This window comes from Pseudopodoces humilis, chromosome 22 (assembly GCF_049639895.1).
Source record: "Pseudopodoces humilis isolate 2021_Gansu_Grassland_sample_001 chromosome 22, ASM4963989v1, whole genome shotgun sequence".
NCBI lineage: Eukaryota > Metazoa > Chordata > Aves > Passeriformes > Paridae > Pseudopodoces > Pseudopodoces humilis.
In genome coordinates this window covers 9,610,002-9,635,011 of record NC_142221.1, presented here as the reverse complement: position 1 = coordinate 9,635,011, position 25,010 = coordinate 9,610,002, and the positions used below count along the sequence as shown (strand labels likewise).

The 25,010-nt window shown below is 55.1% G+C and overlaps 1 protein-coding gene across 2 annotated transcripts in view; it reads right to left on the bottom strand.

Moving 5' to 3' along the window:
- The window catches only part of RGS3 (regulator of G protein signaling 3), a 59,344-nt gene that overhangs the window by 34,001 nt on the left and 333 nt on the right, over positions 1 to 25,010 (bottom strand). Inside the window, exons 2-15 of one of the 2 annotated variants that reach the window (XM_014256353.2) lie at positions 23,092 to 23,142; positions 22,456 to 22,514; positions 21,779 to 21,873; positions 20,917 to 20,985; positions 20,207 to 20,267; positions 18,973 to 19,115; positions 14,901 to 14,914; positions 14,543 to 14,647; positions 13,768 to 13,873; positions 13,035 to 13,368; positions 12,626 to 12,661; positions 9,326 to 9,559; positions 7,535 to 7,618; positions 1,651 to 1,768 (exon numbers count right to left, since the gene is read on the bottom strand). In XM_014256353.2, coding sequence (XP_014111828.1) covers positions 1,651 to 1,768; positions 7,535 to 7,618; positions 9,326 to 9,559; positions 12,626 to 12,661; positions 13,035 to 13,368; positions 13,768 to 13,873; positions 14,543 to 14,647; positions 14,901 to 14,914; positions 18,973 to 19,115; positions 20,207 to 20,267; positions 20,917 to 20,985; positions 21,779 to 21,873; positions 22,456 to 22,514; positions 23,092 to 23,142 — 1,509 coding nt within the window. Of the gene's footprint in view, positions 1 to 1,650; positions 1,769 to 7,534; positions 7,619 to 9,325; positions 9,560 to 12,621; positions 12,662 to 13,034; positions 13,369 to 13,767; positions 13,874 to 14,542; positions 14,648 to 14,900; positions 14,915 to 16,774; positions 16,927 to 18,972; positions 19,116 to 20,206; positions 20,268 to 20,916; positions 20,986 to 21,778; positions 21,874 to 22,455; positions 22,515 to 23,091; positions 23,143 to 25,010 lie in introns of those variants that run through there. The other variant, XM_005527154.3, reaches the window with a different exon arrangement.

The window sequence follows — 25,010 nt, the reverse complement described above, 5'->3', positions numbered from 1 at the left end:
CAGCCAAGTTTTTATGGCAACAAGGAAATAAAGTGGCAGAAAACCGCTGACAAATGCACGGTGCCTGAGGTGAGGAGGCACAATCCTGTGCTGCTGCAGACAGACCTCGGTGTGCAGAGCCAGGAGCAGCACCAGGGAAGCTGATTTCTCCAAGCAGGTGAAAAGAGCAGAGCTATTCCCCAGCCTTTGGCAGCACACACACGTGGTCCAGAAGCTGACCAAAAGCACTTTAACAAGGAACAATTTCTTTTGTCCCTTTCTTAGAAATAAGCAGTGCTGAGAACACACCCGACAAAGCCCAGGGAGGCTTCAATGGCTTTTCTCAATGGGTCGTGGCTGTGGTGCCCCATCTCCCTCCCTTGTGTTTCTGCTGCCACCAAATAGGTCAGGGAATTCATCTGGAAACAGAAACGTTGCTGGAAATGGGAAATAACAACTGACTGTGGTCACCAGCACTGAGGCTCAGAACAACGTGGGGCACGTGGAGAGACACAGTCCATCCACAGAGCTCATGGCTCAGCTGGAAAAAGTCATGGGAAGCAGCAAAATTCACCCAGAAAAGGATCCCTTTGGAGAAACAGCCCAGATCTGGATTCTTTCCTCTTGGTCAGGGCCACAGGACTGCCTAAAGACATCGGCTCACCACTTCCAGAGTAATTTGGGTTGGAAGGGGCCTCTCTGGTGGGCTCTGGAGTCCAATCCCCTGATGGAAGCCCAGACCAGGGCACTCAGGAGTCCTGAACGCCTTCAGGCACAGGAGATCCCACAACCTCTCTGGGCAACTCAGTATCTGACCAACCTCAAAGATTTTCCTTCTATCTCATCCCCCCCCATGGGGTCCCAGGGCTGGGCTGGATGAGGAGCTGTGGCACAGTCAGGTAACTGCACATAAAACAATCCCTTACCCAAAAAACAACCACACCACACGAGGAACGAGGTGAAACTGGGCCCAGGCCCAAGAAGTGGCTCCACCGTAGCAAATAGGATGTGGTAGAGCAATTCCCTCATTCCTCTTTAGAGCATGAGGAGATAAAGGGAGTCTTTAGTACAGCCTGAAATAACCAATTTCAAGTCACCCTGCCCTAGAAGCCCTCTCTGAGGCCTCAGCTGGACATGAAAGGTGGCAGCCAAGGTGCAGAGTGAGGGCAAGGTCCCCAGCCCTGCTCTGAGGGGTGAGCAGGGGGATGGATGTGAGCAACAGGGAAACAGTGGGTGGCTGAAGAGAGAAGTAGCAAAGCAAAGCAGCAAAGTAAAGGTCATCAGAGCTTGGCCAGCCACCCTTGGAGCCAATCTCTGAACTCCCTGGAGACGTCACAGAGGAAACCTCAAGCCTTCAGTTCCCTTTCCCAGCCCCGGGGAGTCCCTGCTGTCACAGCGTGACCCCAGCCAGGGGAACAGACCCCAGGGAACAGCAGCCCAAATCCTGAGACGTGCACCCAAAAAGGCTGGAAAGGGTCTGAGTGCCCCTGAGGTGTCCCAGGAGATGGAGCTCGCAGGTTAGTGCAGGGATGATGCTGGCCCTGCACCCCAGCAAGGATGACCTGGAAGCACCAGCTGGATGGCATTGGACAGCAGGCTGCTCTCCTGCTGCTGGCCAGAAACCTTTGCAGCCAGGAAACCCCCAAAATGCCTCCAATTGCTGCTGCAGACACTCACCCTCCTGGAGCTTGACACTCTGCAGGTACAGAGGGTTCCTCAGCACATTGCAGCGCCCGGGCTCGTCCTCCTTGGTGAAGAGCAGCAGGTCGGAGTAGACAAAGAGAGTCACCTGCAAGCACAGGAGCAGCAAAGGAGAAGCTCTAGGGAGTTCATCTCTTGGCACTGAGAAATGTCCTGGAAATGTCCTCTGCCCTGGGGAGAGGCAGCAGCCTCGACAGGGAGCCCACACAGCCCTTCCCAAGGGGCTCTGGATGAGGCTTCCCTCCCTCAGCCGCTTCCTGAGGCTTGTGGAGTCCTGTGACAGGAGGGATGAACCTGCCCCACACAAACACACCCTCTCTGCTCCCTCCTGCCACTTCCCGCTTACACCAGTCACAGATCACAGCAGGAGGAGGGAATAAGTTGCCCACTAATCCCAGCAGGCTGCAGAAGTTGCAGCCTGAAAGCAAATCTGGTCACTCTGATCACCCTCAGGGAGGAGCTTCTCGCTGTTCTCAGTGAGAAAGTTTGGTTTTCACAAGAGCAGGACCTGCAGAGAGCAGCTGCAGGGGACAAACCTGACACCCCAAACAAGGAAACACTGGCCTGAGTGTCTGCCCAGAGCTCCAGCACTGCCTCCAGTGTCCCAGGGGCTGGGAGCTCCTCCAGAGCAGTGGGAAAAGCCTTGCCTAAGGTCCCCAGTCCAATTGCTTCAGATTAATGGGACCTTGAAAATAAGAATGAGTTTCTCCACTGCATTGGACCCAGAAGCCTCCCAGGGATGAGAAGTTTGGTGCCACAGCTGAGGTGTGAGCCTCCAGGAGCTGGGGCACACAAAAAGCCTCAAAGATCACAGAATCCTGGAATCACAGAATATCCTGAGCAGGAGGGACCCCCAGGATCACCCAGCCCAGCTCCCAGCCCTGCCCAGACCCCCCAACATCCCAGCCTGGGCATCCCTGGAGCTCTGGCAGCCTCGGGGCCGTGCCCATTCCCTGGGGAGCCTGGGCAGTGCCAGCAGCCTCTGGGGGAAGAACCTTGCCCTGATGTGCAGCCTGAGCCTGGCCTGGCCCAGCTCCAGCCGTTCCCTGCCTGCTGTCCCTGTCCCAGAGATGCCAGGGAGCAGCTGCAATGTGACAGTGGCACAGGGGGTGCCAGACCTGCTCAGGGCCTTGGGGTGCCCCCCAAAACCTCCCACAGCAAAGGGAAAGCTTTGCAACACTGAGCCACAGCAAGGAAGGGTTTGTGGCCTTTCAGCACAGCTTTTGCAGAAGGAGGCAACACCCAGAGTCCCAGAGGGGTGGAGGGAGCACAGAGAGGTGACTCTGCTCCCACAGGGACCAGGTCCCAGCTGCCAGCACAGCTTGTGTCCGTGGCTGATGGACACATCCTGAGGAGGACAAGCTGGCTAACAGCTCAGGACAAGCACAGTTATCACACACTGGGGAGTCTCACATCAGGGAACAGCATCTGGCTCCTAATCCAAAACCGAGACCTTTGCCACAAGATTTCTCCTCGCAGTGCAAGTTCATTTTTGTGGGATTCTCAGCCAGTACAAAGCTGCTGGTGGAGCTTTAATTGACAATGAAACCAGGGAGGGGCTGTTCTTCTCTGTGTTATTTGGAAAATCCCTTCCTCTGCTGTCAACACTCTGCTGGCACAGTGCCCACATCCACTCTCTTCATTCCTTCTGATCTTGTTGGTAATACAAGGAATAACCAGATAGAAACTGCACTACAACCTTCACCCCAAGCCCACCTTGTGCCTAAATGTAACTTTTCTGGGGTGTGTCTGGTGCCATCTCAGTTCCCTCAACCCCAAAGAAGAGATGCTGAAGGGATTTTGGGAATAGAAACCCAAAGTGAAGGAGATAAAAGCACGATTAGATAACAGTCACACAGAAATGGAGGAAAGAAACCTGTGGAAGTTTAAAGGGTACAAAAAAGATTGGGAGCAGGAGGAAAATCACTTCAAAACCAAGCAAGTTTCAGTGGGGAATCTTGGAAGTGGAATTACACAACTAAGTATTTACAGGGAGCATTGAGCTTTTCCAGGAAGATGGGACGGATTGTTTTTTGGGATGTAGAAGGTAAAAGCACATCCATTGTGGGCTCTGTAAGAGTATTCCTATCAGATGCTGCTTCCAGGGGTGACCCCAGGGCAGCAGGGATGAGGGGACACAGGAGGAGAAACGTGGAGCTGCCATCACACACTGACAGGCTGTGACCTGTCTGTAACAGCCCTTGGCAAACAGATCTGCCCTGAAAAATCACAGGGCTCACAAAAGCCAAGCGCAAACAAACAACAAACACAACCTCTGGGCTCACCCAGGCAAGTCACACAATTCACCAGAGCTCCTCCTTGGAGGCTCAAAGTAGCTTTGGGTATTTACCAGAAGTAATTTCATACCCCAAAGTCAGAAATACAGAAAACAGAAAGGTCAGGAAACAGAAATGTCAGGACAGAAGGACTCTCTGAAGACAGAGATGAGCACCCTGGAGTGATCAAGGTCCCATGCACCCTTTAGGGGGGTGTGAACAGATTTTACAGGGGGGAAATGTTGTTGACAGAGGCTGACCCTGATGTCTCCACGCTGCTCATCTGGGTGTGCTCTGCACCACGGCAAAGCCTCCTCTGCTGAGGGACCTGACTGGCAAAGCACTGTCCCAGGAGACAGGGACACGTTTAAAGAGTTTCCTGAGGGCAATCAGGAGAAGCTGGAAGGCCAGAGGGAAGGTGGGAGCAACGGGCTGCCCAAGAGGGGACAGCCCTGGGGCCTGGGCAGGAGGGAGCCAACATCACACCTGGGAAAGAAAAATGTGGCAACAAAATCACTATGAAAAGGTGCCCAGAAATGCAGCCTTGAAGAGAGAAAGAGGAGAAAGCCTCCTGCTCTGCAGGGAAGATGATAAAGCCAGCCAAGCCCATCCATGAGGTTCCAGGACTTCAGAAGGCACATCCTGACCTGCAGACCCTGCCAGAGCGGAGAGAGGAGGGATGAGAAGGGCACGAGCGTGGCCCACACTGAGCAGACACCTCAGAGCTTTGGGAGGCCTCCAGGTCCACTGGAGATGGGTGGACGAGGCCAAAGGCCACGCTGGACACCTCGTGGGCCTTCTCCCGCTGGCTCCTCTGGCACTCCAGGGCCTGGAGGGATTTCAGGAGCCCATAAAAGCGGGAATTGCAGCAAAGTCTAGACAGGATGTGATTAAAGCCTGAATAAGGATTGCCCCAGAGGTAAGGTCAGGGAAAGGACAGACCCTGGCAAGCCTCCAGAGAGATAGGTTGAGTCCTTCAGGAGATGGGAGAGAGTTTGCTCAGGGACAAGGATGCAGTGCCTGATGTGGAAACTGCCACAGGGAAAAGATTCTTTTGGGAAAAATAGAAAGGAGCAGGACCTCCAGCTCCAGCCCCTGAACCCAAGCCCTCCTCTCTTGAGCCTCTCAGGCAAAGCAGGTTAAGAACACACAGAGAACAGTCCTGCAAAGCACAGGAGCCCAGCTTGAGAGAGGCTGTGTGAGAAGAGCAGTGGGAAAACAGAAACCCCATGGAGCAAGGAGGAAAGGACTGATGGGACACAAGAGAGCCTCTGTCCAGGTGTCAGAGAGGGAGAGAGCTCAAGAGCAGCAAAGAGAGGAGTCAGAGCCCTTCTGCCCCAGGGAAGCTCTGTTGTGTCCAGGCTGTTTCAGCTCCTGCTGGCTCCAGAGTTCAGTTCTCTCCCCTCACAGCCCTGCTCTGCTGGACAGTGAGATCCTGGCACTCCAGAGAGACCTGCAGGGCTTCCTTGGAGCTCCACAAAGCCTTCCATGGCCGTGCCACACACTCAGACATGGAGAGCCCTTCCCAAGAGCCACGGGTGACATTGGCACTGCCACTGTCACTGCCAGCACGGGCTCAGCACCACAGGGTGTTTCCCTTCACCACCTCTGGTTTCTCAGCCCACTGACTCAGCTCCTCCTGCCCTGCCCCTGTGCCAGCTCACCCAGACACCACAGCCCCAGGGCACCAGCATTCCCAAACACTGCCTCACAGCCCTGGCCAGCATCCTGTCCTTTCCTGGCACCAGCTCCAACTGGGAAATCTCTCCCAGCTCCAGGCTCATCCCAAGAGCCTCCTAAGCATCGTTTCCCTGAGACATTTTCCTCCTGACCCTGTGCACAGTGGGGTCTCTGCTCTTCACAGCAGACCCTATCCAGGCTGCAAACAGCATTAGTTATCCATAAATATTCCACATTTGGCTGCTACTCCAAATATCTGAGTGTGACCTGGAGGCAGGTACCTCCAACCCAGCCAGGAGGAGCTCCCTGACTTCAGCTGTACCCCCAAGCCATCCAGCACAGCTCCCAAGCACTTTTACCTGGCTTTCATTCCTGGTCTTCCTTCAGAAGACCCTGAGCAGCACAGGACAGCGGGACAGACAGGCAAAGGGGTTTAGTTACAAGTTACTGCCAAGTTCTCTAATCAATCGTGGAATTTTTCATGTTCTTTGAGGTATTTTCATGTACTTTTTGGCAGAAAAAAAAAGTGGTTCAAGTCAAAGCAAGGGATGAATTACATCATGGAAACCAGAAAGAGAGGAGTCACTTAGCACAACCCTCTGCTGGTTTGTACTGGCCAGTGATGGGAAGTGGCTCTGGGCTCCTGCTATTGGCCACCCAGAGACCAAAACGAGTCAAGTAGAACTTCCTCTACAGATCTGTGAAGATGACACATTGTTCACTCCAGCTGAATTCAAGCCCAAATTACTCTGTGAGATCCTCTGAAACTGGTTAGCAGAGCATGAGTGGGCTCTGCCTCCCAAATCCCAAGGCTTTGCAGACTTCGCAGTTGGATGCAAGGGAAACCAGCAGCAAATGTAATCAACACATCCAAACTCTGCCAGTTTGGATGGTGAAAGTTGTCTCATCCACAGGGTGCCAAAGTCCTGTTGTGTCCCCAGATTCCCAACAGCTCTCCAATAACATGCAGAAAAGTCGAAGTAAAAAGAATGAGAGGAATTTGGACAGGACACGTGAGCTGTTTCGGGAACTGAAATTCTGAGAACATCTGTAGCAAGTTCTCTGTCTGGTTCTAGTTCTAGGTTGTGGATTCTCCTTCCCTGGAGATGCTGCAAAGCCATATGGGCACAATCCAGAGTGACTTCAGGGCATCCTGAACAAGGGGATGGGACTGGGTGACTTCCAGTGGCACTTTTCAGCCTGAACCATTCTGTCATTCTGTCTTCTCTAACCTAGCACGAAACATCCTTAAACCCCTTCCCCCTGAGTCTGCTGGGCTGTCACTGATGTGAATTTTCCACCTGCAGTTTCCTCTCTGTGAGCCCAAAGGCAACAGGAACAACAGCTGATTTCTAGCACAGTAGAGTTTTGATATTTATCCCACCATAAACTGACCAGAAATCATTGCAAGTATCACAGCAATATAATTACTGCACAATGGAACATCTCCCTTCTCAATGTAAAGAAATGACCCTTCCAGTCCCTTCTCAAAGTCCCCTCCAGGGTCTGAAGGGGCTCCAGGAGAGCTGGAGAGGGACTGGGGACAAGGGATGGAGGGACAGGACACAGGGAATGGCTCCCAGTGCCAGAGGGCAGGGCTGGATGGGATCTTGGGCAGGAATTGTTCCCTGGCAGGGTGGGCAGGCCCTGGCACAGGGTGCCCAGAGCAGCTGGGGCTGCCCCTGGATCCCTGGCAGTGCCCAAGGCCAGGCTGGACGGGATTTGGATCACCCTGGGACAGTGGGAGGTGTCCCTGCCATGGCTGGGGTGGGATGGGATGGGTTTAAGGTCCCTTCCCACCCAAAGCATGGTGATTCTATGATTCTATGATTCAGCCCTCTATGTAAGACAGCAGAAGAGCAGGTTTGGAGAGCTCAGACAAGGTGGAAGAGTTTTACCTGTGTAGTCCTGTTCCTGCTCTCGTGAAGGAGCAGCTCCTCTGACAGCAGCAGAGTCCGGGCTGGGTTGCAAAGATCCAGGGGCTAAGTTTGGATGGGAAAAAAAAAATAAAATAAAACAAAAGAAACAGTCACACCTTCCAGTGGTGGTGTGGTTTGTGAGATACACTTTCCACCCACCAAAGCCACTTTGTCGTCACTTTGAGCTGTAACTCACTGGGGGAGAAGCCACCCCGCACTGTGCTCAGGACACAAAGTCTGCAGTCCAGTCAGAGGAGCAAACAAAGCCTTGCACTCACACCCACATCAGCCCCAGCTCTGAAAAGACAAGCAGCCCTTGCCTCTGGCAGGGGCTGCCCTGCACGGCTGGTGTCAGCAGGAAGCACAACCACGCTGCTGGCACGGCAGGTTCCACGTCCCCCGGGCACCAATATTTGTCCCTGCTGCTGTGCATCACTCTCAGAGCAACTTCTGAGAATTCCTGTCCTTCCCATGCCACACCCAGCTCCCCAGTCAGTGCTGGAGAATGAAAGGTTCACGTGGCCTAAGTGCAGAACAAACCCTGCAGCAGCAGCCTGGGATCACCCTTGGGAGCAGCACGGTGGGAACAGGAGGGGATCTGCACAGACAGGGCAGGGCAAAGAGAAACACCAGCTCCTGCAGTGGCAGACTCCCAGGTGAACTCCAAGTTTTGGGAAAAAGGAGGCAGAAAGTGCCAGAGGTGTTCCTACCGAAGGCCACCCATGCCGAGCCCAGGCAGGTGAACACAAGCTGAGGGCTCACCCAGGTGCCTGCAGGGAGGAGGGAGGTGATCAAACACCTTCCCCCAGCTCCAGCCCAGCCCACACTGGCCTCAGGCAGCCCATGGCTCAGCCTGGAGTGACAGGGAACGTGGACCATGCTTTCAGCCCAGAGGAAGTGGCCGGGCTGAGCTGAGGTGACAATGCCACTGCCACGGCAGGACAAAGGGCTCCCCACAGGCTCAGAAAGGAAAGGATTCATCAGCAACGTACTAAAATACGTGGAGCAGATGAGATTTTTGGGGTTCTGGCCATATGAAGGACAAAATGAAGGACACAGAGGGAGTTAGAACTACTACCACCAAATTCAGGGCTGTTTTCTTAAAACAGATCATGGAACTGTAGAGGCAGAACATTCCCTGTCAAGCCATTGCTTCTCTGAATCCTTGTCCTCTGCCCTGGAGCCAGGCTGGGACAGCTGAGGGTGGGGAAGAGAAGGCTCCAGGAGAGCTCAGAGCCCCTGCCAGTGCCTAAAGGGGCTCCAGGAGAGCTGGAGAGGGACTGGGGACAAGGGATGGAGGGACAGGAGCCAGGGAATGGCTCCCAGTGCCAGAGGGCAGGGCTGGATGGGATCTTGGGCAGGAATTGTTCCCTGGCAGGGTGGGGACAGCACAGGTTGCCCAAATTTTAGTGTGGCCACCAGCTAAAGTAAAACCCCTGTGATTGCACACACTGACAGCACAAAGAGCCTCAAGCAGAACCACACTGATCTGCAGTTCCAAAGTTAGCTCTGAAGGCCAAAAGCTGGGACACCTCCTCCTGACCCAAGCAAGTACCAAGGGCCAGATTTGAAAGCTGAAAAGGAGAGAAAAAAAAAGAACCAACACAGAATTGCTTGGGCAGGACACAATTCCCTTTGAGACAGCCCCAGCACTGTGCCAAGCACAGCCAGCTCCAGAGGAGAGCTGAGGACACCAGGGATCCTGGTGGGAAGGAGATCCTTGCATGGCCCCAGCCACGATCACACCCCAGCCCCTCCAGCTGCACAGACCTGCACAAAGATGGGGAACACCAGCACTTTGGGAGCCAGGGTCACGTAGGTGCCGTAGGAATGGGGGATGTGAGGCCTCACTATGGTGCAGTTCTGGTAGTTCCCATAGCTCTTCATGGTCTGCACAGTCTTCATCAGCCTGGATTTCCTCCCAGAGCCCGTGTGGGATTTCCCTTTACAGCCATTCCCTGCGTGGACAGAGGAGGCAGAAGGAAACACAGAATGAGGAGGGAGCTGCAGCTCTGCCCACTCCAGCTCAGTCCTGCTTTCCCAGGCTGGAGGAGGGCATGGAAATCCTGGGGAATTGCTGGAGCCCAGAGCACTGCCCAGGTGTCCCAGGGATTCATGAAATAACAGCAGTGATTCCATTTTTTCTAACTGGAAACAAGATGCCCCTGGGTGGTTTTGCTCCAGAGCCACTTGCTTGGTGCTGCCAGGACTTCAGTGGGTGCCAGCAGCAGCACAGACACGGCTGGGAAGGTTCAAACAGGACCCCAGGGAGGCCACAGCAAGCTCTGCTTCAGGCCAGCACATCCCACCAGGTGCTCTGCCCTCTGATCTGCCCTCCTGAGAGCACCTGCAGTGCTCTGTCCCACTCCAGGGCCCAGCACAGGCAGGACCTGGAGCTGCTGGAGAGATCCAGAGGAGACACCAAGATGCTCCCAGGGCTGGAGCCCCTCTGGAGCCAGGCTGGGAGAGCTGGGGGGGCTCACCTGGGGAGGAGAAGCTCCAGGGAGAGCTCAGAGCCCCTGCCAGGCCCTAAAGGGGCTCCAGGAGAGCTGGAGAGGGACTTCAACATTTTTATCCACACAAGTCCTGCCTGCTCTGGATTCTGGGTGTGGAAGTTGGCAAAGTGCAGGAATGTCATGACATGGGGCAGTGGGTTAATCACAGATCTCAGGAGACACCAGGAGTGGAGGTGTCAGAGAAGGAGGCAGAAGTTACAAAAGCACATTCATGGCTGGGATCAATCCCTGCTGCTGCCAGAGATGGTGTTTCAGACATTGGGTGTATTTATAAAGGATGACCTCACTGTTCATGAGGCTGGCATCACACCATCCTCTGTTTTTCAGCATTACATTCTGGGGCTGGGAAAGGTCCAAGCAGCCTGACTGCTTTCCAGTCTGCCCCTTTTCCCTGAAGAGAGCTACCCTGACTCAAAGGAGGCTTTTTCCTGCACACTCCCACCTCAGCTGCTCAAGCAGAGCCCACACCACGTCCTGCTGGACACCAGCAACCTGTGCTCTGCCCTAAAACTCGCAGGCAGCAGATCCAACAGGAACTGAATGCTCTCTGACCAAAAATTCACATCTCCAAAAGAAACCCCACTGAAAAATCGATGCATTTCCTTCCTCACTCCTCCTGTAACTGATCCAGCTTGGGGCTGCAGGCAGAGCTCTCCACTGGGATTGAAAATATCCAGGTGAGGAGCTGGAGCATTCTCCTTCTCCCCCACAGGAACAGGAATGAATTTCCCTCCTGCAGCTCCCTGGGGACCCCCAGCTTCCCTCCTTCCCTCCTGCAGCCACCCCAGAGCTCCTGCTCCCACCACAGCAGCGTTTTACCCCTGCACTGCAGCTGCTGCCCAGAACCTTCCCAGGCAGAAATGAACCAAAACACTCCTGACCACGGCCAGGGGCAGATAAGGTCTCGTCCAAAGCAAATACACAAACCTGCCCAGCATTACATATTCCATTAAGTATTAGGAAATAGCACATTTGCTCCCAGATAAAGGCAGCAGAGCCAGCCAGAGCTGGGCTGGGAAGCCAGCTTGGCTGTTTACTGCTGGCTGGAGCAGCTGCCTTTGCTGGGGGGACCCTCGTGACCTAAGAGGTTGTTTCCACCTCTAAGTGCATTAATCCTGACATTTTCCCTTTTCCCTTTTTCCTGGCTGTGCTGTCAGATAACATCGAAGCGCAAGAGGCAGCTCAGCACAGAGCAGATAAGATCTGTCTGGGCTGTTCAGGGTTTGCTTTTGCTCTTATCCCTAAATCACCTGGTTTTATCAGAGGAAATTATCACCTGCACAAGTCCTGGCACAGAAACACACCCAAATGTCAGCTCCTGTGGCTGGGTGGGCAGCTCTGCGCTGCCACACCTCATCCTTGCTCAGGTTAACTGATACCTTCCCTCCCTCTGAAATTAACATTAAATAATTAAAAACAAATAAATCCATAAAAATCAAAAAAATTGTTACGGGAAGAAGCCCAAGCCTTTCAAATCCCACCCCACTGTAAGAACAAGTCCCTGTGGTCCAGCTCATCTTTTCACAGGATCCACAAACAGCAGGAAAGAGCTGCAATTATCCACGGAACAAAACATCCCCTGCAGTTGAGAACGGAAAATTCTGCTGGCTGCAGAGCTCCAGGGCTGGGAGCACCCGAGGCACGAAGGCCTGGCACCCACAGTGCCCCCTCCTGCTCCCCAGCACTCCCCCCATGGCTCTGCCAGCCCCACACTTCTCTGGACACTGCCCCACCTTAGAGACAGCACCAAGTTTTCCAGCTGTGCCCTCACCAGACAGGGAATGCTGAGGGATTCCCACTCCTCCAAGAGCTCAGCTCTCCTAGGGATGCACAGCTCACCCTGAGGCCATCCAGATGGGCCAGGGTGCAAGCACAGCCTCCCAAAGCACCCAGATTCATGAGCACACAAGGGGTATTTCCACAGGGACCTGGATTCCTGCAGTGCCCAGCCCTGCCACCCATCTCAGCCCACTCTTCCCACGGGCCCAGCCATCCCCGGGGAGCTCCAGACATCCCACACACACCTGTCACCAGTGTGCTTTATGTTCTGAGTTAATGTTTCAAAGGTTTTTTCAGGACAGCTGGCCCAGAGGCTGCCAGAGACTTTGCAGCAGCCCAGGGCTTCAAAATTCCCCAAATCTGGCACAAAAAGCTGCACTGATGTGAGCCACAGCCACCCTCACCCCTGCAGGGAGCCTCAGAGCAGGGAACAGCTCTCCCAGAAAAGGTTTAATGGATGAGGAGGGGAATTTATCATGGATGAGCCCACAGACACGTGGGGAACCACAATACTTACAGCTCTCACACCTGGTGTTGTCAGCCTGCCTGTCCTGGTGGGAAAAGCCCTCCTCACATGGGGCTCACCCCGTGCCACGCTCCCCTCTGCTTTTGGGTTTCAGCCACAGTGGGGAGATGCTCCCACCCAAAACCCCTGGGCTGCTGCTCCTGCCTGAACCATGAGCCCTTTGCAGGGCTGGGGACAAGGGCTGGGTGACAAGGAAGGCCAGCTTCGGTGCTCTGAGCAGCGTTCCTGGCACAGGGACAACTCACCCACAGTAGTGCCGTCCTCCTGGTACACGGGCCTCAGCAGCTGTGAGGGACAGAGGGGACACGGTCACCTGCAGGCCACGGACAGTGACAACAACCAGCTACAGAAGTTAACATGCCAAACCCAGCCAAGCCAAAGCGCTTCAGAGAGGGGGGTAAAAATAAACATTTTTGCAGTAGAAAATGAGAGCAATGACTTGCAGAGTGGTTCTTGTGCGGTGGGAACGCTCCCCACATCCTCCCCAAATTCCTGGGGTGAGCCCCGAGGGGAGGCAGCAGGGAAATGCTTCAGGAAAACAGCGAAAGCTCCACCAAGGGACAGAGGTGTGGCTTGTCAAATTGGCAAATATTTCGAGATGAGTCTGAAGCAGGGGCCAGGAGAGGCTGCAGAGCCCCGTGCAGCCCCCGAGCCCTACCTGGCTGCCGGGGTTCAGAGGAGCCAGGATGATGTAGTTCTGGTCTGCAGCAGAGGGCACCCGGGACAGGGCTGGCAGGGTGCTCTGGCCCCTCTTGCCCAGCTCGGTGTACCTGTCCCAGGTGTGCAGCCCCAGCCCCTCGGTGCCATCGTAGAGGATGTGGCAGCTGCGGCGCTGCTCCACCTGCGCGGGGCCGTTCTTCTCCCGCTTGTTGGGAGGGGACTGAAGGTCGTAGGTGGATTTGCAGGAGGACCTGCGGGTCATGCCCTCGTGGGCCGGCTTCACCTGAGGCACCAGCCTCCACACCAGGAGGATGATCTCCGTGGGACAGTTCCTGCGAGAGATGGGGTGGGGAAATCAGCCCTTCCTCCCTCCAAAGTCTCTGCCCCTCTCCCGTGCTCCCCAGCCCTTCCATCCTTCCCTCTCCTCCAGAGAATCCCTTCCTGCATCCTTCCCTCTCCTCCAGGGAATCTTTTCCTGCATCCTTCCCTCTCCTCCAGAGAATCTTTTCCTGCATCCTTCCCTCTCCTCCAGGGAATCTTTTCCTGCATCCTTCCCTCTCCTCCAGGGAATCCTTTCCTGCATCCTTCCCTCTCCTCCAGGGAATCCTTTCCCAGCTTTGTGGATCCCTCAGAGCTTTCTCCTTCCCACAGTTACTCAATGCTCCCACCACCCTGCCCTGGGATCCCTCAAGCCACCTGTCCCTGCCCTGGGTTTTTTGGGGAGCACCCACCGGATTTCGTGTGCCAGCTCCACACATTTCCAGTGCTCCACAGGCTGCTCGTTCAGCTGCAGCACCGTGTCGAGCTGCTGCAGACCTGCCTTCTCTGCTGGGCCACCTGAGAGGGACAAATTCAGTCACCAGCCAGGCAGGAGGCCAAGTGGGACAGGGAGGAGAAGCCCTGGAGCTTGGAGACACCCAGAGAGCTCCACAGCTTGCACCACTCACTCCCCCAAACCCCATCTGACACCCACAGCCCAAAAATGAAGTGGGGTCAGCCAGCCTGGAGCTTCATCCTGCAGCACATTCACACACAGAGCACCAGGACAGAGCCATCAGTGCTCCCCCAGAGCCACTGTGGGAACTTCCAGTGTTCCTGGGCTGCAGTGAGGAGCAGCAGGGCGCTCTGGAGACACCAGCCCATCCCACAGGTCCACAGCAAGAGGATCTACTCAGGGAACTGAGGATTCCTGCAATCCTGCTCCCCTCTGACCTGTTTTCCCCCCGAATGATTTCCCAACCAGACAGACAGTTCTCAGGTTGGAGAGGGAAGGGAACAAAATCTCTGCAAATTACTGCAAAGCACTGCCAAAATAGTGACACAGTGCTAACCCAGTGGCCTCTGACCCCATTAGAGGCAACAGAGAATTCATTTAATGAAGTTTCTTGGAGGTACCCAGAGTCCTGCAAGGCATGGGAGCTCCAGAATCACAGCCAGCTCTGGGAAGCAGAAAAGGAGCAATAATTCATTCAAATCAAGAGGGATGAAAGGGATCCAATCTCTTACCAGAATCCACTGCCTGCACACGGACTGGGGAGTCGCAGCAGATCGTGAAGCCAAAGCCATCACTGCCGCGAGGGATCGTGATCTGCAGGGAGACACCGGAGCCGCCTGTCAGCGGGACAGCAGCCACGGTGTGGGATGATCCCCTCACTCCCACACGGCCCCACAGCCTCTGGAAATGCTGGCACATGGCATTTTAGAGGTGGGGAAGGGCTGTCACTGTGACCCCCACAAGGCTGCCCAAAAGGCGGTGCCAGTTCAAGCCAAGGGTGTCTGGAATGGCACAAAAGGAGCGTTTATTCAGCTCACACTCTGCTCCCAGCTCTTCCAAGTGCAAGGAGAAGCTGTTGGAAAGGAAAACCTGGCAGTCTGGCCCTGACACTGACTCCTCTAAGCAAGTCACTTAAACATTTCATTTCCTGTACATTTCTATTCTGGAGAATACAGAAATAGCAGCACTCCCCTGCCCCGGAGGGAGCTGCCAGCTCAGCATGCTCCTGTCCTCCAGAAATCTGTGTGCATCACCCCTTTCCCTGGGCTGAGTGTGTTTTCCCTTGCTGAGTTTGGAGAGGGTGGATGCTGGGTTGATTTAGGCTCATTTCTCCTCCTCATTCGAGGAGCATTGAGTTTATTAATAAAAGGATGCTTATTTTTTGATGTTGGCTTCCAGCAGCAGCTCAGCGTGACAGATCCTGTAAATACCTGATTAGCCCCCAAGACATTAGTCAAGATGCTTGTTTTACTGACAGAGAAAAGAAAATTAAAATCCTACATCTGACCTGTATTATTTTGAGAACAAATAGGCAGAAGGAAGATGAGGAATTCAGCAGAAGTTGCCAAGGAGGTGATATGGTTCCTCACTCCTTTACCACAGGAGGACAAAGGCAGTGAGATCTCATTTCCCTATGCCTTGTCCCTGTGTGATTGCTCAGCATAAAATCAGGCTTCAAAAGAGAAACTGGCTCGTCCTGGCAGGATCAAAACACAGATCCAGCCCCACTACACTGACTATTTTTCCCTCTGGAGCTTTCTGGCTCCGCAAAGAGGTGGCTCTGCACCTCTGAATGAACCTCACAGCTCAGTCCAATCAGGACTTGGACTCCACAGTCCCTGTGAGCCCCTTCCAGCTCAGGATATTCCATATCCCACGATTTCATCTCCCACTCCTTCTCCCTGAGCTGGCTGACCTTGCCCCCCACCTGCCCTGTGCCACTGAAAATCAGCTTCTCCCTGCTGATGCTTCTCAGCTCCCACCACAGGCAGTGGTTGCCCATTTTTTGCCCATTTTTTGCCCATTTTTTGCCCATTTTTGCTGCCATGCACAGAACTAAAGAATTGTGAGCATCTGCCGGGAGCTGGGAGGTGGGTGGGGAGGATTGCTGTACCCAAACCTTGCCAAAAGAATGCAGAGGAAATTTTGAAAATAAAGACTTGAGGAGGTCTGAGTAACAAAGCAGAGTCAGTTGTTATTCAGCCAAGGCAGAGCAGCTTTCCTGCTTGAGATGGTCACCCCAGCCCTGGTAAGAAAGGGGCAGCTGGGTTTGGAATTCTGCTGCTTTTGTAATTCCCAGTATTTGCTGTCCCCACAGCAGCTTTGGAATAACCTGGATGATGAGCTCAGGAGCACAGGGAGAAGCTGACCCTGAGCAGGGAGTCCCAATCCAGATCACAGAAAGAATATTTCTTTGAAATGCAGGAGACTGGGACCTGCACATGGAAAAGCAGCACCTGGCATCGTGCACTGGGAGAACTGGAACCAGCACAGCGAGCTGCTCCTCAGGAAACAAGTGCTGTTAGCTCCCAAAAACACTAAAATTAATTAAAAAGAGGCAGTAGCAGCCTGCTGTGCCTGCTTCTTCTCTAATAAGGGGAAATTAAGACAACACCTTGCAGCTTAACGCTGTTACCAGCAGCATGCTACCTGCAAGCTGTACAGTAAATATATTTGTTGCATTTACTGATATTTTTATATTTCAATAATTTCTATAGATTTAAGAAGCATCCCCTCTCTGTCCATTTCTCCACTGCAGCAAGAGGCAGAGACCAGCTACAGGCACCCACGTGAAGATGCTTTCCTTCTCTCCTCACTACCATTTACAGATTGTACCGATACCGAATTGATACCTCACAAACAACACCCACAGAGCCCGGCCACGGCAAGAGAACCCCCAGACACTCCGAGATCTTCCCAGGGCTCGCAGCCACGCTCTGGCTCACACCAGGGGAGATACAGACCTGCCTGTACCTCCTCTCCGAGCACACCTTGCAGAGTCCATTGAAGCGGTTCATGCCTGGCAGCCCCCGGTCGCCGCCAGCCCATGAAAACCCCGCGGTTCCCGCGGCGATCCCGGACTCCTCGCAGCGCACGAGCGTGGAAGGAGCCCCAGTCAAACTGGCATGACCGCCCATGGGAACCCAGCTCCCGAGAAGAATGGCAGGAAGCCACCTTTCACCTCCCCGGCCCCTGTGAGCACTGTATGCCGCTTTACGATAAGCCAGAGGCTTCCTGAAAACCCTCGCTGACGAGGAAGGGAGAGAGTTTTATATTAAAATTCCTGTCAACTCTTTAGTATTCCCTAGTCCCAGCTCTGTTAATGTGGCTTTTGTTCCCGTGGCATTCTTGGAGCACTTTGTTATTGCGACGTTCTCACAAACACTTGGAGGATGTTTGAGCTGCGTTTCACAGGCACTGGCTGTGAGAGCCTCGCTCCATGAAAGACACAGCTCCACGCTCATGAAAAAAAATCAGAGGTTTGGGTTTGTAGAAGCAAAAAAAATCCCAAAAAAAACAACAAAAAAAACCAACAAAAAAAAAAATCAGTTTGTTTTTGAAAGCACAGACCCAGAGGATATGCACGTCCCCACACTTTGTGTTTGTAAAGTCACCGAGGGGGAAGCACCGAGGTCAGCTGAGCTGCATCCATGGTGGAATTTGGGAATTAAAGGCCAAGGGGAACTCTTGCATTTCCAGCAGCAGGATACCCAGCAAGGCTCAGCTGCCAGAGTTGGGCACAACCCCTTGGAGATGGGATTCCAACAGAGAAGAAAATACCTTCCACACTCCTACAGGGGGATGAAGAAGGAGGGAAGGCTGGAGGGAGCCCAAAATCCAGGTTCCTTTGCACAGTGGCTGGGGTGGCAGGGCCAGGGAGGGAGCTGAGGAGCACTCCCAGGAGAGCCACGGTGGCAGAACCATCAGAGCATTGTCCCGGGCTGCCAGGCTGGAGCTGGAAGGAGGAGCAGCCTTCCTCCCCAGCCACCACCTTTCAAGTCAGTGGCGACTGCCGGAGAGGAAGGGAGGAGAGGGGCGCTGGCTTTGTTTGTCTTGCTGAGCCCTGTGCTGTAAAACAAATAACTGCAAATGCAGCTGAGGGAAGCACAGGGCGGAATCCAGCACAGATAAATCACGGGGCCGCCCGAGCCCCGTTTCCGATGCAAACCATGTGTTTGTGTTCCCATTTCCCATCCTCGCCTCTCCTGTAAATCACCCAGGCTCCACCATGGGCCTTTCCCTTCCCACAGCGCTCGGTCCTGGAAGGAGGAGAGGAGCAGACGTGTCCAAGGAGCCGATGCTGTGGGGCAGGAGCCTGCCAGCCCCAGCCCCACCATCCCAGGCAGGGCTGTGCTGTGTCTTGAGTGGGAATACACTGGAAAATCAGGAGGTCCCTGAGGCTAATGGGGGTTAGCACCCAAATCATCCCCCTCCACCAGCTGGGGCTTGACTGGGGTAACAAATTGCCTGTGGCAGCCAAGGTGTGACAGGAAGGTGACAGAGCCCCCTCACCTCAGCCTCACCCTCACTAAAGCACTGTCCCTTGGCTCGTCTGGAACCCCTCATGCAGGCACCCACATCTTCCCAGCGCTGCAGGCTCACAGCCCTGTCACACCCACCTTCAGCTGCTGCAGGCTCACAGCCTCCTGCCTCTCCTGGGCTGCGCCTTCACCTCCTGCCTTGACTTCTGAAATGATTTTTAAAAGAAGTTTTAAAAAGGGAGAAGGCCCCAGGAGTGTGATGGCACATCTGGCAATCCCACACCGCTCATGAGGCCTCTCCAGGGCACGGACACATCCCCGACAGGCAGGGTGGCTGCACACCTGGGACACCACCTGCTGCCCCACCCTGGGCCTGCTCCTCCACACCCTGGCAGCCCTGCAGGGCCGGGGCAGGAGGAGAAGCTCCCAAACATCCAGCACAGACCCCAGGGACAAAGAGCCACAGCAATGAGCCCCAAGTCTGAGAGGCAGGAGGCAGCGTGAGGACAAAGCCAAGCAAGAGGGACAGACGTGGCTGCAGTGTCCCCACAGAGCCCCAGAAGTGGAGGGGAGAGCAGGGACTGCTGAACCAGCCACGATCTCCACCCCAAAAGTCTTTGGGATGCACCACAGGGCCGAGCAGTGCCCGCAGGGGCAGTGGGGCTGGGGCTGCTCCACACACAGGCTCTGACACAGGAGCATCCCCTGGGATATTCCCGTGGTGGGACACACCTGTGCTCTGCTTCAGCCTCCTCATGGCCACCTTCAGGTGCTTGGTCCTGCCCAGGTCCTCCCCGAGGAGGTAATACCAGCCGCTGATCTCCTGTGGGGAGGGAAGGAGCTGTGCATGCAGGGCCAGAGCTCACCCCATGCCACCCCTCCAGGGCAGGAGCTGCCCTGGTTACACAGAGCTGCTCACACACAGAATCCTCTCAGCAACAGCTAAAATTCCACCCTCCCTGCAAGGAGGGAACAAACAATGGTGAAGCACCAAGATTGCAGGTTTTTAAAGGTATCCAGCAGCATCATGCAGCAGCCAGGGGACAGGACCTCGTCTCAACCTTGCTGAGGTCCTGGGAGCACCACACTCTTAAAAAAGCTGCACCTCACTTGTCCAAACTGGCCTCTCCTCCACCTCTCAGGGCACTGCCACCAACAGCTCCTTTTCAGCCTCCTGCTATGAGGAAAACATCCACACCTCATGTGTGTAAGTCTAAAAAAAACAAGGAGCATTTGGACAACGCTCTCAGGGTGGGATTGTCTGTGCAGGAGTTGGACTCAGTGCTCCCTGTGGGATATTCAGGATATTCTGTGAGCTCAGGGGATTTATCAACACTTCCCTCCAGGCATTTCGGTGCCCGAGGGAGGCAGAGCCAGCTGTACTAACGAGCCTCAGCCAGGCTGCGGCAGCAGCACCGTGACCAAAGCTGCCGCAGCAGGGACACGGCTTCTGACTCAGAATCCCTGCAGGAGCAGCCAAAAATCCTCTGTGTCTGCCCTCTCTGCCCATCAGCACTGCTGGGGGTCAGGCTGAGTGTGTCCCACACACATCACAGCCCCGTGTCAGATGTGACCCATGGCAGGCTGGCCCCATGTCCTGTGCCTCCCCTGCAAACTGGGCAGGCAGAAGGTGCTGGGGACACCTCTGTGCACCCCCAGCTGCTGCCACTGTGTGCCCCTGAAGAAGGGAGTGACATCCCCTGTGCCAGGATCCCTCCTCTGACAGCCTCCCCACCCATCTCCAACAACCACTCCAGTCCCACACTGGCCATCCGTACTGGGAATGGGAGCATGGAACTCCCCAGGCACCTTCTCCCACAGGAGGAAAAGCCTGTTTTCATCCACCCACCGAGCCCAGAGAGCCCAGAGAGGCACACCCCAGCCCCCACACCCTGCTCTGGGACACAGAGGTACCTTGTCCAGGGACAGGAGGGACTTCACACCGAAGCTCATGCAGCCGATCAGTTCACTCTGCCTGCAGGACAAGCACAGTTCAGGGACTGGCAGCACACGCCTGCTGAAGCACCAGATCCCCCCTGGCCCCCCTTTTCAGGGAGCCCCCAACCATCCCTGCCCAGGCAGTGCCCAGGTCGTGCCCCCGCTCCGTGGTTTGAGCAGTGTAAGCATGAGGCTCAGCTGCAGCAGGGCAAGGAGGAGCTGGGCTGAAGCACCCTGGCCACCTCCAGCCCGCCTGGTGCTGGCAGGAGCTCGGCCCAGGAGGCAGCTGGCACTTGCCTGGGCTGGCAGCACAGCCTGCAAGGTGCCAGGCCCCTTGGTGCCCCTCGCTGCACTGTCCCCAGAGCGAGGGGAGGTCGCAGCCCACTCCAGCCTGGCTTTGGCCAGCAGAGCGGCTGCAGGGCTTTAAATGCTGGCCCAGCTGATGGCTCCCAAGCAGCAGTGATGGCAACAGAGTGCCAAGGGCAGGGTTTCCTGCCCATGGTGCTCACCAGCACTGGCTGCCCGTGGGTGTGACCCCAGCTGGGACATCTCTGGCCCTGGAGCAGAGCAGTGCTGAGGTCAGGGCCAGCCCTTGGGACCCGGGGCCCTGGAGGAGCTCACGTGGGGTGACCAGAGCAGGGGAGCCCCATCTGAAAATGATCCTGTGCCAGCTGGCAGCCCCTTACCTGGAATTCCTCTCTCTGTTCCAGACTGTGACCAGGAGACGCTTCTGCTCATCCTCATCTTGCACTGGGCTGCAACAAGAAGAGGGCACAGCCCATCAGCCTCCCCAGGAGCATTCAGCAAGGGCTGCCCTCGCAGCCACAGACTCCTCAGCCTCCTCACAGCCAGGTCTTCTCCTCCAGTCTCTGCACAGAGCACTGCAGCACCTCCCCAAAGAGCAATCTGCTCATTCCTGGCAGACACCTGCAAGGGGATGTGACCTCTCCTGGGCAGTTTCAGGGGGGAAACAATCTCACATCCAACACCAAAGGGTAAATGCAAGGAACAAGCCACAGTTCATGCTCTGAAACCACCACCCTGTGCCAAATCAAACGCTGCACAGGTCAGAGGGCTGGCCCAGCCTCTGTCACCAGCAGAGACAAACTCTACCCAAACACCAAGTCATGCAGCTCCTTTCCCATGCAGAGACATGCTGGAGCTGTAGGAAACTCTTTTACCTTCCTCATTCACTCTACTGCAGGTGCCAGGTCTAAGAACAGGAGTGTGTTTGTCCAACTCCTGCCCAGCAAGAAAGTCTGAGCATGCAGGAGCAGCACTGCCATGCTGTGTGTGCTGACAGCTCTGCAGAGCTCTGCCCAAAAGTTCAGGGCACTTCAGCTACAAAAACCAGCAGAATAATGTCTGTCACTCCTCATCTCAGCAGCAGAGCTGCTCAGGCGTGCTGAGTGTTTATTAGAGATCACAAAGCAAAAGCAAACACGGGGTCTTGGCGTGGGGAGGGAGCCCTGGGACAGCAGCACGGGGTCCCCACTGCTCTGTGTGAGGTGCTGAGGGATGGCCCAGAGCTGCCTCTGCCATACTCACAACACAAAGTGCTGGTGGAACACAGGATTTTTGCTGTCTGGCACAGTCTTCGTCTTTTGCCTGCACTTCCAGTCAGCATCTGGCACAATGGACATCTTTGGGAGGAAAAGAAAGCGTGTTAACATGCCCAGAGCACCGGCCCCAGCCACCGTGGCAGGACACTGGCACAGCCACTTGTACGGAGGTGAAGCCCACAGATCCTGCTGAGCCCAGCTAGTGGGTGGCTGGGATCACTTCACCCTTCTGCCTGCCAGGTAATTGCATTACAAAACTGCTTGGGGCAGGGGAGGGAGGGAAAAGAGCAGAAGAATCGAGGAGCTGGGGTCTGAGTCTCACCCCTCTGCGGGGAGCTGCTCCCTGCACTGTGCACATCCCAGCAGCAGAGCCACCAGCAAACATCCCCAGCAGGCTTTGGGCACCCTCTGCCAGGTTCTGGCAATGAAAGGTTGACACAGACCTCAGCAGGGTCCTGTCCTCCCCTTTTCCACTTCCTGCAGGCGCTGCCAACAAAACCCGTGAGCTGTTCAGCTCCCTGCGTGCTGGGGATGCTCTTCCAGAGCAGGATGGAGAAAAAAGGGGAAGGGACAAACAGCGCAGAGCAAGCTTGGAGGAGCCAACCACAAAATTCTCCCCATAAAAGCACAAAGCTCCCTGAGCAAAGCCCTAGGAGAACCCACCTTCACATAGGAGTCACACGCACGGCACTCTGTTCCCATCAGACCTTTTGCTTCCATGACTGGAAAGGAAACGAAGTGGTCACATCCCAAAACATCAGGGAAGGCATCCTCCTACCCCCACACAGCTCTGCCCCACAGGGTGATCCCTCCTGGTGGGGCAGAACCCACTGGGCACCCTCAGACAGGGCCAAGGGTTGGCTGTACTTTCCCTTTAACACACCCGTGCTATAAATACAGGCTGGGGGGGAGGCTGAGGATGCAGTTCAGCATCCTCATGGTAAATTGCATTCCCTGTGCCTGACTTCCCCCAGCCTCGCTTTCCCTTCCCTGCAGACAAATGTATCATCCAGTTAAAGAGCAGCAGCCACATCCTGACGCTGCAGGGACAAGGGATGTGCCAGGGATGAGACAGGGCAGTGCCAGGGCACTGCCAGGGCAGTCCCAGGTAAATTCTACACAGGGGTGCAAACACAGTGTTCACCCTGAAATGAAGGTCCCTGGAAATTTCAGTTTGGTCTCTTAACCAGAGCTGTTCCCAACAGCAGCCACGAAGCTCTGAAGGGATTCAAGGGAGAGCAGAGAGGTGCTGTCTCCCCCAGCAGCCCAGAGTTTGGGGTGCCCCAGGGACACACTCACCGTGCAGCACCAGCGTCCGGCCCCGCACCTCGATGGACAGCTTCAGCTGGCCTGGGGACAGGAGAGGACAGGAGAGGACAGGCTGAGGGACTCACCCATCCCAGAGCTGCAAGGCCAGACACATCCTGCCTTCCCAGGCAGGCAGGGAGCTGAGGAGAGCCATCCCAGCTCACAGAGACTCAGGCTGGAGATCAGCACTGGAAACCCCCCGGCTCCCAGCCCCTGTGCAGGAGGGAGAGCTTGGCAGAGCCAAGGTGTGCCCATGGGATCCAGGGCAGCACCAGCGCTCTGCCAGCCTGCTCACACCCATTCCCTCACTTTTCCATGCACTGGCAGCTCTGCATCAGCCCAAAAATCCCCCCACAAGGCTCAGACTGACGTGGAGGCTCAGCCCGTGGTGTTTGTCAGGGGCTGGGTGTGATGGTTAAGGGGTGCAGGGTGAGCTGCCTCCCCTCTGAATGTCCTCCCAAAAGGTTCCCTGGGATCTGAGCCTGCCAGCCTCAATGGGATGTGCACATTTTGATGGCAATGAAGGGTCTCTCATCATGTAACTGTTCTGGATCAACCCAAAACAAAACATTTCCCAACACCCCAGGAGAATCCAAGGGCTGAAACCATCACTGCTTCAATGCTCCCCTTAGTCCAAAGCAAAAGATCCCATTTTCACTTCTTCCCCAGTTTACAAAACACCACAAACAAGTGAGTAAACATCATTTACAGGCGAGTAAACATAATGTACAGACATATAAACACCTTGCAAGTTAAAACCCAACATCTCATTTTGCCAAAGACACGCCCAAGGGCTCGGGCTTGCCTGGGAGGCGATATCTGATGGGATTGTTTAACCTGAAACAATTCAGAGAACACATTTTTCACTCAAAAAAAAATAAATAGAAGTCCAACCTCTGAGCAGCTGATGTGTGTGTGGGCACGTGGAAATGGGGAAATGGTGTCTGTGTGCATTTGTACCAGTGCAAAGTGAGAGAGTAAAGACAGGAGCAGGGTGGGATGAGTCAGGACAGCTCTGGCACTGGGTTGAAAGAGAGAATGCTGTCCCCCGGGTTCATCCTCCCATTGCAGGCTTTGGGCACAAGGTGGGAACCCCTCTGCTATCTGCAGATCTCTGAGGCTGTGCAAACCCACTGCCTGCTCTGCTGTCAGCCACAGCAGATGTTTCAGCACGAGAGGAAACTGCCCTGGTGCAGCCAAGCATGAGGAGACAGGGAATGAGGGGAGAGGGGAAGGAGAAGGGAAATCTTTGTGCTGGGTGATTTGAGGAGATGCCAGTCTGGGGACTGTCCTGCCTTAGGAGATGCCAGGGGCTGCCTCCCCATCTCAATCCAAGTGCAGAGGGTCAGAGAAATCTTTTCCCCTGGATTTCTCTCCTGATACATCCCCAACAAGAACTGAGGGAAACAAGCCCAGCAGAGAGGCCCTGACACATCTTGTCCACATTCTCTCTGTTAAAAAAGGTTAAAAGAAATTAAAATAAATGCAGAAGGGTAGAGAGAGAACCCACATGCAGCTCCTGGGTTAACATCTCACTGCTGCCCAGCCATCACACACCACCAGCGGCCAGGACACCCACCAGACATCCAAATTCACCCGGGGCTCTCATCCAAACCCGCAGAGCCCCTCAAAACCCGTGCTGCCCACCTGAGGCAGCCACAGAAAGATCCCCAGGGAACAAAAAGGAAATCTGGGTTCTGCCCTAGCGGGGGCACAGCCCTGCCCCAGCTCGTGTCCATCCCGGGGGCAGAAGGAGCCGGGCATGGGGCACCTGGAGAGCGATTCCCACCCCATGGCTGAGCCGGGGCTCAGGGCGCTCTGCGGCAGGAGCTGCTGCCTGGTTCTGATTCCTTCCAGGAGCTGCTGCCCGGTTCTGATTCCTTCCAGGAGCTGCTGCCCGGTTCTGATTC